Genomic DNA, 13,316 nt, shown 5'->3' on the forward strand with positions numbered 1-13,316 from the left:
ACTTCGCAATGATATTCGTAGAATGCAGCATTCATGAGCGTGGAAGAACGGCAAAAGTCGCGAGCATCGCGACGCGCGTCGCTGTTTGACGTCCGATCGGTATCTCTCGCTGATCGAAACCGAAAGATCGACAGGAAGCAGTAAATATATCTCTTGGACGATGCATAGCGGGCGACGAATAAGATTGGATCTCAGCCAGTCGCGGAAACGGGTACGTTGACCCGCGCGTGTCTCCTAGCCGAGACTGGATTGTGGTTTCACGAGGTGGTGGCCGTCCGCTTTCGAGCCTTCCGCTCGCGTGTTCGTATAAATTACAATTATCACGCGCGCTTCAGGGACGTTTTTCGACCCGGTGCAGCGGTCGATAATTAATTTTCCAGTCGCCGGACGACGGAGCTTATTCGTTATTCAGGAAAGTAGAGCACCTTCTCCGGTCCTCGGAGATTCTACGAACTGTGCTCGCATCGATTTCTACCGAAACGAGCGCCGCGGTTGTTGAATTTTTAATGGGGGGTGGTAGCCGTAGAATCTTGGCGTTTCGTGATTCCTGCATCTACTTACGAAGGTCGATACGTCCCGCTCGAAATGGAAAGGTCAGCCAGAACATCGAGAGTATCTAATTAAGATTCTCTTTGTCGTTAACGTTCGCTGTTTCCATTTTCCTGTACCCGTCGTTACCCGTAAACCGCAACACGCGCTGGTCAGCCGCGCAAAACGACGTCTCATTGTCTCGAATCTAATAAACCATAGGATTCCCCTTTGGAACTGGGCGTAGCTGGGATAAAATTGAAGTAATCGCGGCAATTTGGGTCCCAGAAATTTTCAGCTGGAACTCCACCGCGCGGAGCTTACCCTCCTGGAATTACGTTGAACGGACTAAGCCGCACGTGCCTTGCATTAAACGCGACAAAACGTCACGGATTCGCGTTTCTCGTTGTTTAAACGCCGCGTCCCTGCTAATTTACCAGCGGCGTTGGCCAACGACTTCGCCGTTGTTAGAGAAAGCGGAAGGTAACGACGATAAGCCAGATAAACGGCCGCCAAGACGCGTCATTAGTATTCTATTGTTGGACTCGGACCATTTTACGAGAGTAAACCGAGTCAGAAGGAATTTTTCCCTCGTTTATCGCGGATTTGCGCGTATCGAGCATTCGAACGCTGAATAATTTATTGCCGCGCGTCGACAGCGCGGCAACTTCTAAAACGTTTAGAGCTTTCGACGTCCAGGGAAAACGGTTGATGTATAACGCAAAGTTTCCTGGGACTTTTCCGCCGCGTCGTCATAGATCAGACAAGGAACTTAGCTAAGCAATCCCACGGGACGCGACGAAACTTGGTCGCATTCCAGCAGCCTTTCCCACTCTACAAATTAAATAACATTGTCGTCACGGCCGCTTCCTGCGTTCTAGACTGTTGTCTCCGCGTGTAATCGTGGTCACGTTAATTTGAATTCCTCATAGCCCCGCGCGTTATTCAAAACTACACTCGTCGCGACTGTTCGCAAATGTGACGCGCATAATTTCCGGCTGCGAGCATCGAGAGTCTTGGGTTCGACGCGAGCTTGCTTGATCGATCACCGTGTGGCTAAATTGACTGCATCGAGGGTCTAATTCGCCCCTGGATAGTATTTATTATTCCTCATGAAAGTCTGATACTTGTTCCTTGGCGTTCGCTTAGGCTAATTTGCTTCTTAGTGTTCTCCAGCAGGATGAAAAATATCGAGAGATATTACCCTCGGAAATGAAATTTACCCGATATCTTTGAAACATGAAAATTTCATGAATCGCTATTGTTACAAATTCGCTTAATTATTGCGTTTCTGCGGGTAACTAGATGTTGAATTATTTGTTTTGCATTCCTGCGACGCGCATAATTCGATAGAAAAACAGGAGGACTCGAGCGCGGAATCTTACTTTCGAACAATTCCTATTCGAGCTTACACCGTCGTTCAATTCTTATTCAGAACTTTTCGATGCGAAAGTCGAGCAACTTGGAGCGACGAGCTCTTTCGAATCTGCATCTTACGGCGTCCTTAGACCGTCGAGACGCGGAACGAATGCTCGCGCGCGTCGCAATCTTGGTCAGAAGATCGCCGAGAACGGAAGCTCGAGATGTAACGTAGCGTCTCCGTTCGAAAAAGTGAACAAGGAGCTTAACGAGCCACCGCACACGTATACGCAATTATACCCCATTCGAAGACCCGATGGAATCGATCGCCATCGTCCTGGCGAAGGGCGACGTTTCACGCTACCATTCTTGGGCTTGAAAGGTCGGTGGTCTCTATAAATGAATTACTGGAACGGGGTGTTCGCGAGTAGACCTTAACGGAAACGTCGATTGTCGGCCATTAATTCAAACGCTTCGTTGCCCCCGTCTATGAAATCGACTCGTTCGATCCCGTCGAATTTATCGTTGTACCTCGAGGAAGAAGGGAAAGTATTCACAGCCTGGCGAACCTTCGGATATCTCCTCCATTTTCGACTCATTCTGTGGTTCTCGACGAACCAAAATATATCTTTAACAGAGATAACCACGCGAATACGTTAATGTTCATCATATATACCCATGTCCCTCGCACTTTTTTCGATCGAAAATTCGATGGTGAAACAGGCGAACTCAATTCCAACGCCTCCTTCTTCTTTCCACGCTACATCCCCAGCGTTCACCCCACGTACAACGGGACGAATGGGCGGGGGTGGTGTACGCGCGCGAGGGGCTGATTTCGTATTCATGGAAAGCATCATGAGTATTTGTTGGAAGTCGTCGCAGCTTGCGGTACGTACCAGCGGTGTTCCACCGCGGAGACGTATCGAGCGGCCTGTCTCGGCTCGTTCGAACGAGGAAACGAGGGAGGACCCTCGATCGAACACGGAGGATACATCCCCCCGGTTATTGGATCTCTATTGGATTGTCTAGCAAATACCCGACGCCGTTTCTGTCTTAATGTTATCGCGCGGCAGCGCACCGCCAATCCTTTGGAATCAATTCCCTTATCCGGGATCGTAACAAGTGGATAAGAGCGAAACTTTTCGGACGAACTCCCATCGCGTCGTATTTAATTGTCGCCTGGTTAGAACCGCGATCGATGTGTGTGTGTGTGTGTGAAATCTCGTCGATTTTCCATCTCGAAATTTAGATCGCGTACCATTACTATTCAACGAGCTCGATTGCGTTTTAGATCGCGTGATGTATTGTGCGTTTCGTACGTTCGCAGTTTATTTCGCGGGTAATGATCAAGCTTTAACATTCATACGCGATTCATTCATCGGTAATAGCACGGTCGAGCGATTCGGGTCAGCCATGAATTCTATATTATGGGTGTATTCTATCGTAACGAGGACTGCGCGGAATTTTTCTTCTCTAACGTTGACTGACAGACGTTACGGCCAAATATATGCCCCTTTTTATGTCCAGTTCCGCGCAATTTATCGATGTTCCGTCGTTCGCATGAACATTGGGATTATTTATATTCGCCCGCGTAAAACCTTTTTGTCTTCCGTTTCGTTTGCGTTCAATTCGGCTCGTTGCTTTAAGGTATTATTTACGAAACTGAAAAGTAGATTATGGGCGCATCAAAATTTCACTGGCTCGCTGGGATACGTTCCCGTTGGAGTGCTTTCACGTTAACCCCTAAATCCACTTTATCGAATGAAACATTCCTCTTTAATAAATGTTATCTTTTAATCCGTAATTTTTCGAAACGGTTCCCTCAGAGGCGTTTAATATCTCCACTGTTGCTTCATAAATCTTTCAGAGACTTACCTTCGGTTCGAATCCACACCGTCTCTCGACAAGCGTTCCGCAGCCATGTTTCGTTTCGCTGCGAGCGGATGAAAATTTTCCACGCCTCTACCAGCGAGATATTTTCGAACGAAAAATACGAACGCTCGCAACAGTCGACTATAATTGACGATTAATAATTGCACGTTCAATAGAGGATGGGAAAGTTGATCGCGCGCTTAACGACTACTGCCGGTTGGCGGATTTAGCACGCGACTAGCCACGTTTCTGGCCGTGACAGAGTCGTTGCCACGTTCAGCTCAACGTTGGAGCAATGAGCCGCATTAACGAGTCCAATTTCCAGCAATTACACACGTGCACGGATACTCGAAACGATCCTGCTATATTTTTATTTCTAAAATTCCTTCCATCGAACAGCCACGAATTTTATCTCATCCAATATTGCTTGATAATGAAATTATTCACGATGCATTGAATAGCGTAAACGATAGTATTTACCTATCCATTGATAATAAAACTCGCGTTTCCACGAAACACGCCATTCGAAACGGTATTTAGAAATAAATCACGCGACCACTGGTGGTGCTCGCGCTGATAAATGTTTAATACCGGTGAATGCGTATCGCTGTTATCAAAATAGAAGGGTTAGCGACCGATAAGATTCAATTTTGCACGGGGCTTTTCGTTTTTTCCGACATTCACAGCCCTGATACGAGAGAAACGCGCGCAGGGAGGCTGACAAAATTTGATCACCGATTAAACTCGTTGCGTGCCATCTCTTGATCGAGGCGTGCGATCTAAATCTTCTCTAATCCATTTCCAGCGAAGCTTTGCCGCGGATCGATTTCGTGCCCGCCAGCTTGATTCCCTTCGAATCGCGGAAATCCAACGTTTCGAAAGCCCGGGTACGAAACGGGACGCTCGTCGTATGAAAAAGGTTGCGATCCATTGCGAATCCTCGATTACTCGCGTAATTCGATCGTCTGTACCGGGGTAAAAATGTGATATCGAATTCATTTCTGCCTCGTCATTCGATCGCAGGTGTTTGCCATTATTTTTAAATAGCTCGCGACTCAGCCCACAGCTCTGGTCACCAGAAATCACTTCAATTTACAATGGCTAATATCGGTGTACACGTGTTACCGACGCAAATATCCGCGCGTCGTACGAACAGTGCGAGTAATTAAGAGTTAATGAGGCCAATTTCGATGCGTGACCGAGTCGAGGGATCGGCGGGGGTGGCGGTCCCGCTGGCGACCAAATTTTCGTCCGAAAATTCCTCGATGGCCAGAGGGCAGCGACGTAACCGCTAACAAGTCGCATTAGTTTAATAACTCGCTGGAACCGCGTCCAGGAGAGACGCTCCTGCTCGTGCTCGACGATAAACTCGAACGCGTCGTGGACGATGCAACGCGCTCGAACTATTAATCACTCGGTTGCCGGCCATTAATTACCGTTTCGTTCTTGCCGACCAGCGAACTCGAAGGGACTCGCGTATTCATGCCACGGAGGAAGGTTCCTCGTTTATATTTCCCAGCATCCCCAGCTGATCACGCGACGAGCCTTTTTAGCTTTAATCCTTTCAGCGCGTCTACGAGTCTACGCGTCGCTGTTGGAAAGTCCTTTCGAATATTGATACAACACTTGAATGCCAGTTTCTAATTACATGAAGAATCGCATGCGAATCGCGCCCCGTTGAACCGCCATTTAATTGTAATTAAGCGGCTATCAATATCGTTGTACTGCAACGAATTGAACGGCTCGATTATTACGGGACACTGGGTTACAAACAGACTACTATGAAAAGTATGGTAAACCGGGTTAATTAGGGAAAGAGTGTGCGCTGTACGCGTTAATGGCTCGCGTTATCGCATTATCGTCCGTGTGTCGCCAAAGGGGACGTCAACTTTGCCGGATAACAGAGTTTCGTTGACCTACATCGCTACGGTTTCGATCAGCTCGAATTAGGGTTACGCGATTCCCGAGTCCATCGGCACTGGTATGCATATATACGTGCTCGTCATCGATCGTGCCGCTTCTTTCTCCCCTTTTGCCACCGCCGCTGTTAAGACATTCCAATCCCTCTGCGGTACGACAGAGTGACAGAGGAAACTCGCTTCGAATGTTCGCGATGGATCTCCAATTTCTCAGCTGTAATCGTTCATCCGTAGAGAAGAAAAAGAATATTAAATATCATTCCAGCGAATGATTAGAGGACCCTTTCTCTTGGTTCCACCTTATTCCTGGCCGATCCATCGTTGCGTTCGTTGCTCGAGGAGAGCCGCAACTTTCCAAGAGGGATTCCTGCACTCGGTATAATGTCTCCGGCGAATGGAAAAGTTGGCGAAAAAGTTTCGCTCCACTTCCCAAGTATCTCCAGCAGCCTCTCATCTCCGTTCTCTCGTCTAGTCATACCCTCTCGTTTCCCTTCCGTTCCGCGTCCTGCCGCTGGCCAGCCGCGTCTACTCGTTTCACGCTGACTTCCACGCGGCTTCCTTTTTTCTTTGCGTCCATTTCTCGTGAGCGAAGGGGGCGAAGTGCGAAGAGCACGCGATAGGAGGAGCGGAGACCGTTTCGTTGCGCGGAGTGATTTTCGAAATACCTGGGAGACCACCGCGCGACCGTGTCTCGAGTTTCTCCCTCTCACTCTCTCTCTCTCTCTCTCTCTCTCTCTCTCTCTTTGTTTCTCTCTGTCGAGAGACCGCTCTCTACTTTCGCCTCCGACTTACACACCCTTCTCGCTCGCCGCCTTCGTGCGCGCCTCCCCGACGTTCTTATCTTCCTCGAGGGTCGTTTCACCCGATGGAATTCCAGTCTCGTCGGTGAAGGGGCTCGAGACGAGAGGCCTTTCTCCCTTTTTCTCGCTCGCCGCCGTACTGTTCGACAAAGAAAGGAGGCCAATAGGAATTTAGGCTCGCGATACGAACGTCGACGACGGGAGCAAAGGGAGACGCGGCACCCTCGCTGGTGTAATTCCTAACTGCGACGGGAACTCCTTTAAGGGTACCGTGTCACGGTTATGGAGATCACACGGAATCCTCCCGAGAACCACTTGTATAACGTCGTCTGAGTCGGGACTGCGGTTCTTACGGCTCTCTCTCTCGGTCCAGGGATTTTTCATATCCCACGGTTTAAGGTGGCTGGCTTGATTTTTGAAATTGTACGTTACTCCGGAAACTGGGAGCTTTCGCGGCTCCGCGAGAAGATCGCGCGGCGGTGGAACAGAAGATGGAGTCTGCTAATGAAACCTTTTATACGTCGATGATTAGGCGAGGACTCGTGAAATTGTCCCGCGATGCTTCCTCTGGCGACGGCTGTGAAAAACTACTCCCATTCCCGTCCAAGTCGTAAACAACTCCGCGGTGTCGTCAGGAGCAGGCAAATTTCTTACTCGGTCGAATAAATCCCCCCGATTAACCGAAGTTAGCCGCGAGAAGGAGCACTGTTTCAACTGTACACGCCCGCCGCGTTGAGACGGTGGACGGACTCGGTAATAATTCACGAAAGCCAGACGAAGGTAGCAACGTGCACGGAAACAGCGGTAGCAAAGTGTGTCGTCAGCGTGGCACGCTAGCCGACTGGCAAAACGATGGAAAGTTCCCGGTGTCTCACGGTCCGTTGGAAAACTGGCCCATTCATCGTGTCCGTGCCGCGCGGATCAGGGCTCGGAGTCGAGCACGCCCGTAATCCTGAGAATTATTGCGCGTCGCTACCGTCACACGCGTGCCGCCCCCGTAATCCACACGGACGTCACCGAATCCAACGTTTTTTCCACCCTCCACCCCCTGGCCCAGCCTGGAACGGCCTGCAAATGCGCGGAAATCCTCGTGAAATCGCCGTTCGAACTTTTTCCCGCCCGCGTGAAACATGTGTCGCGCTTTACGGACTCATCAGAGGATATTTGAACCCGTTCGTCGCGTCGATCGAGGGTTTTTCCGCTTTCAGAGCGCGCCAGAGTCATCTTGCGCGATCTGCGATCGTTGCGCGCGGTTCTGAATAAGCACAGCGGGATCATGCGAACCCAAAGTAGTCGAGGGAGGGATTAAAAATAAATTGCCTTTGGTGGTGGAGGAGTGTGCGGTAGACACCGCGAGATTGAATTTTTCGCATCACCACGCGGGACGAGAAACTTCACCAACCGCGGACTGATAAAAGTAATCGAGACGACTGAGAGGAAACTGCGAAAAGGCGGTGCATAACTCGCGCACCGAGGAAGCTACAGGATCAGGAGGAACTTAACGTGAAAGGATTTCCGCGTACCGCACGCATCGCTCTCAGGAAGCTCGTCAGAAGTTTCCTCGAGCCGCTTTCTACGTCGCTTCATTGACGAAAAAATCCGCTCTATCCGATCCTTTTCTCTTGTAGCGATCGCGAGCGATCAAACATTCCATCGATGATCGATTTACGGTTAAAAAATACCACGGTTCGTTGAAAACTTTGTCTCGTTTCGAACGTGTTACGTTACGCCTGTTCGTTGACCGTAGATTTCACCTGAAGATCTCTCGCTGGAGAACGCTGGTAACTCCTGATATTTCGATGAACCGGACGAAAGAAACGGGAACAAACGATACCAGCTGGATTAGCTGGAAAAAACTTGCGCTTATGAACACGATTCGTGGACCAGCAGCGTTATTTCGATTAACTTCTTTTATTCGGTTACTCTCCTCCTCTCGTCTCGCTTCCGTTTCGATCGAAGTTAGGACGCGAGGTATCGTTGCTCCGGGAAACGCAATTATTTCCGCGATGAAACTGCCGCGAAGTATGATATCGGGTTACCGAAGTTGGGAAATTTTACGCCGCGTCCTGCCTGCGCTATCATCCAGGAATCCCAACTCCGGTATCACTGTTTTTTCGAGGATAAGATTAATTCTCCACGGTTCTGCATGCGCCCGCGATGAAGGTACGATGAAACGAGCAAAGCATGGAAGCTTGAGGTATTGTTTGCAGATGGAAGACAAAAAATTTGTTAGAGTTTTGGTGTTTAAAATAAAATACTGGATTTTTTTTTAATCGCGGTGTACTTCGTGTCCCGTCGAAAGGGGAACAGAAAATATGAAGAATTGGGGTTTTAACGGTGGTCAAGTAAACGATCGTGGTACTAAGCTCTCCGGCTTCCGTACGATATTTCAAATTTATCTAGCGTCGCTCATGCTCGTGTACCGGTTCGTTCGCGGGCGTAATTCCACAGAGATGGAGATTAACCTGCGCGAAATCTCGACTACCTTATCCTAAGTCCGCAGGATTCGCGAAGATTACGTCGAAAATGGATGTGCGATAACATCCGCGACTCGTGGAACGTAAAACTCCGTCGCTTTTTTCCTCGATCCACTCTTGCCTTTAAATTGTTTCGGACATCCATTCCGATCGGTAATCTGTTTGTCCGTGCGACACGAATTTGCCACCGGAAACATTCTCGCTGCCGCTCCGCGCCCAGAGTTCTTTTATTCTGTTGCGAACTTTTCCGATAAATCAACGATATTCTTTCAACTTCCTTTTCCGCACCAAAACGACGAATGTTTCTTATCCACTTTACCGAGGTCCATGATTTCCGATTGTCTGCAAGTGTAAAGGTCTCGCATCAAATATGCAGGATCGTTACGTTACTCTGGGAGAACCATTTTCGACGCGAAACAGGTATTCATTAGCGACATTTCCCCGACAAGGCAATAATTCGAACTATGCATCCCTAATAGGATAGCTGCGAGCATCTGCGAGATCATCTCGTTAGTGTATTCGAGTGTCTACAGAGTTCTCTCTGTGCTAATGCAAACGCTCTAATGAATTGGCGGTATTTCTCAAACAGGTGACATTGAAAAATCAATGGTCACCAAAGGAAAAAACTGCAATTGAACAATTAGAGCCTGTGCTGCGAACGGTCGTGGTAGCTGCACGCGAGGAGTGTCTCTGAGCGATCACGGTCGATGTTTCACTCGAGAGTGTAGCAGCGAAAAATGCCCGACCCACTACGCGGCAATAATTCTCGCCTCGAACCGGCTCCCGAAGGAAACAATCTGGCCTGGCGCGGCGTTTTATCCCGCGAGGCAGCCCCCTTTGCTCTCCATTTAAGCGTCGAATGATAAAGCGACACCGTTAAGGGGATGGTTCTACCACGAACCCGCTAAAAGAACCAGCCCTCGCGTTTCCACCAATGCCCCGGGGCTACTTATCGTCATTTCTAGAGGAATCGGGAAACAGTCGCACCCCCTCCGGCTAGGCGAGGAGACGAGAAGGTGAAGTTGTCGAGAGGGTCGAGTTATTCGTCGATAAATGGATTAATCGATGGGTGGCGGGCGAAACAGAGCAGAACGAAGGAAACATTGTCTGGGGGTGGAGGAAGATTGAAGATTTAGGGTGGAAGGGGTGGATGTAGTACGAGAGGGTAGTTTCGAGCGCCGCAACGACGCAGGTTTTGTTCTCCTCACGGCTAGTTAGTCGATTTGTAGGATTTTTGTTCAGCGTCTCTCCCAGCTGGGATTACCGCCATTACGGTACCGCGGATGTCGTTCTCCGCTCCAATTTAGCGCGCGAAATACGGGCCTCCTTCCGAGAGGAAAAAGGTGTCGCGAGTCCAACAGCGATTGCAAACGGACATCCTGTATCTACGAAACGAGTAACGTTCAAGGGAGTGGCGAGCTTTGAAGTATTCAATTCTGAACAGTCTACGTGCGCGATAGTCAATGGCGTTGCGAGTATAGCCGGGTTTTGCGTCAGGATACCTCGAAGCGTAGCCGGAAGGTGTCCATCAAAGGACAAACAAACACAGAACGGAGACTGAAGGGATTCTGAAGGAAACGCGTCGCGCGGGAGGGCTGAAAAGAGGAGCGTTCCTTTAGCAATCACGAAGATGGCCCCGATTTTTGATAGGGGTCACCCCACGTATACGAGGCGGCATGAAAGTCTGCTAGAAATAGGATCGTTCCCAAAGGGAATCGCAGGGTAGGCCGTCCGAAGGACATTTCCAAGTCCGTGCAGCTCATTCGTTCTCGTTCGAGAGTGCCCCCGGGTCGTATACTCTGCGACGTTCACGTAGTTAAAAAAAGGTATCTGAAGAACGCATCTGACCCAGAGCCCACGGGTCGTCCGCGGTGCCCGCTGCTTGGCTCGCCTCGAATTAACAACGAACACCGTGAATGGACTGCCCATCCTGGGTGATGGGAAAGCCGATGAAAGCGGCGACATTCCGATTACCAAGCCTCGTCTGTCACTGTCGCGACCGCGGTGCGGCCGAATTGCGGATAGCGTTTGCGGAGAGCCTCGAAGGAGGGAGTCAGGAAATTGATAACTCCTCGCAGAGCTATTTTTCACCCGGTAGAAAGTCGGGAAAGCGCGTCGATCCCGACGGCTGTCCTTGCGCGGCTACCGATTAATGAGTCGCGTACCTCCTTAATTAATTATGCGAACGGCCGAAACAGAGACGGATCGCGGCGACCTGGTTTCCCGCGAAATCCTCGTAAATGGCTAGGAAGAGAGAGAAAGAGAGAACGAGAGAGAAGTGTTTCGAGGCACGACGTAAAAGAGGCGGTCTCCCCACGAAATTGTAAGCGATGTTTCTTTCACGTCAAACTCGTTTCTTCGCTTCTTCGCACGCGAACTGCCTCGCATTGCCGCCATCTTTCTTTCTTTCTTTCATCCGTTCTCTATCCTGGAAATTGAAAATTGCTATTGGATTATCCTATCGCAGAGACACTCGGAGAGTGTATCGACTCACACAGTTCATCGATCTCTCGACAACGGCGCGAGAGTATTGTCAGTAGGGGAATAAAATTTGTCGAGGTGTTCCTGGGTACGATCCTGTGCCTGGGCGTCCTGTTTTCATTTCACGGAGGCACGGTTAGTTGGAGGCAGACGCCTTTGTTCGGCAGACGTCTGTCCTGGAAGGTGGAAGCTCTCTTCAGCAGGGAAAAGACTGGGTAACACCACTGAACGCCGCGGAACATTTCCTCGCCACGGGAAATTGCCAGTGACTTTAATTTGCCCCGAGATGCGTAATCGTATCGGACGCAAAGCTGCGGTGGATCCTCCGTGGCACTCGAGGGACACTCGAACGAGGCTTCGTAGCCGCGAGAACGGTATGCGCATACGTTTATGCATGCACAGAGGCCTAGTCCTTGACACGGTCCTATCTGCGACCTCGCCCAGTTCGGTAGCATCGATCAGCAATTAGTAAACGAGTTTGCTCTGGCACTCGACGCGAGAAAGAACCTGGAGAAACCGTGGTCGGATGCACGATGGTCTCTCGGTATGCAAATCCGTTCCGCGTCGAGCCGTTCTGAAGCACCTTCGCTGCTTTGTCGTAGTCGCGAGGAATTGAACGATCTAATTAACTAAGAGACGAGTTGTAATAGTGGCGATTCTATAATCGTCGAAGTGCAGATGGAGATATTTCCATTGTTACGCGAACAGAATTGAGGGGGAATTGATCAGAGAACGCGGACAGATTAATTCACGGTGATCGAATGCATCGAGAGGGTACTTATCCTTCGCTGGGAAGGAATAGCGGGTTCAGCGATTTTTAAGTATATCGAGGCGAAAGGGTGAACCACTCTAGCTGACCCTGTCCAAATGGTCGATTGTTTTCAGGTGCTATATTCACTCATGACCAAAAGGATAGCAGTACAGAGCTGGCCTTCAGGTATGCCGTGTACAAGATCAACAAGGACAAGCTCATCCTGCCGAAAACGACGCTGGAGTACGACATACAGTACGTGCCAAAAGATGACTCCTTCCACGCGTCGAAAAAGGGTGAGTGGCAATCAGCTGATTCTCTCTTTCGTTCTCAAAATGGTAAACGGTAGACGAAGAAGGTCGCGAAGCGTCGAGGGACGTTTATAGCGACGCTATAAACCAGCCAATGATAGAGTTGCTCGCGGCGACGTAATAAAGGGTACGTACTCTTTACGTCCCTGACTTTTAAATATACGCCATCGATCATCGGCTTAACCCTCGTTAAATACCCAACGTCGCTTGATTTTTATACGAAGTTGCATAATTTCGGTCCTCCGACCTCGGTTCACCTCGGTGGGACGCGCTCGAAAATAAACCGACACGGCTGCGAGGAAGCGTCTTTGTAAAACGGAATTGTGAAATACGCAACGCTTTCCGTACGATAAATTTCACGTATTTATAGCGCTATTTCGTGACGACACTGGGGCGTGTATACGTGCAACCAGCGTTGATTTGTATAGCCTCCCTTTACGACGTCGTTAGGTCTACATCACCTAAGTCTGCAAAGCTGCTCCGTTTAAAGGAAACACTATCGCTGCGTTGGGGTTCCCCTTCTTTGGATAAATAGCGCAGCGTGAAAAGTTGGATAAGACAGATAAAAAGCAGTCTGCGCTTTTTCGCGGCGTCTTTTTGCCGTTACGCGTCGATGGACGCTTCCCTAGGTCCACGTTGAAATTCAGTATTTGCCGAGTAATCCATCAGACGACGCCGCTTCCGTCGCGTTACACGCTCCTCGCGTAAACGTAGCCTCCGTGGAAAATCAGATCAATGGATTTACTCTTTGCCTTTGGACGGATCGTTCGAAACGATCCACGCGCTACACGAACAGATCGATGTAAGCACGCGCTCTG

At 49.6% G+C, this 13,316-nt stretch overlaps 1 protein-coding gene across 9 annotated transcripts in view; it reads left to right on the forward strand.

Annotated features, from left to right (window-relative positions):
• Positions 1-13,316, forward strand: part of LOC143432839 (glutamate receptor ionotropic, kainate 2) — a 257,821-nt gene that overhangs the window by 191,020 nt on the left and 53,485 nt on the right. For 8 of the 9 annotated variants that reach the window (XM_076909748.1, XM_076909753.1, XM_076909749.1 and 5 more), the window contains exon 3: positions 12,322-12,483. The exons of the other annotated variant lie outside the window; for it this stretch is intronic. In XM_076909748.1, the coding sequence (XP_076765863.1) occupies positions 12,322-12,483 (162 nt within the window). The remainder of the gene's footprint in view (positions 1-12,321; positions 12,484-13,316) is intronic. 9 annotated transcript variants of the gene reach the window in all.

The sequence above is a fragment of the Xylocopa sonorina genome, chromosome 2, assembly GCF_050948175.1.
Source record: "Xylocopa sonorina isolate GNS202 chromosome 2, iyXylSono1_principal, whole genome shotgun sequence".
NCBI classification, from domain to species: Eukaryota; Metazoa; Arthropoda; class Insecta; order Hymenoptera; family Apidae; genus Xylocopa; species Xylocopa sonorina.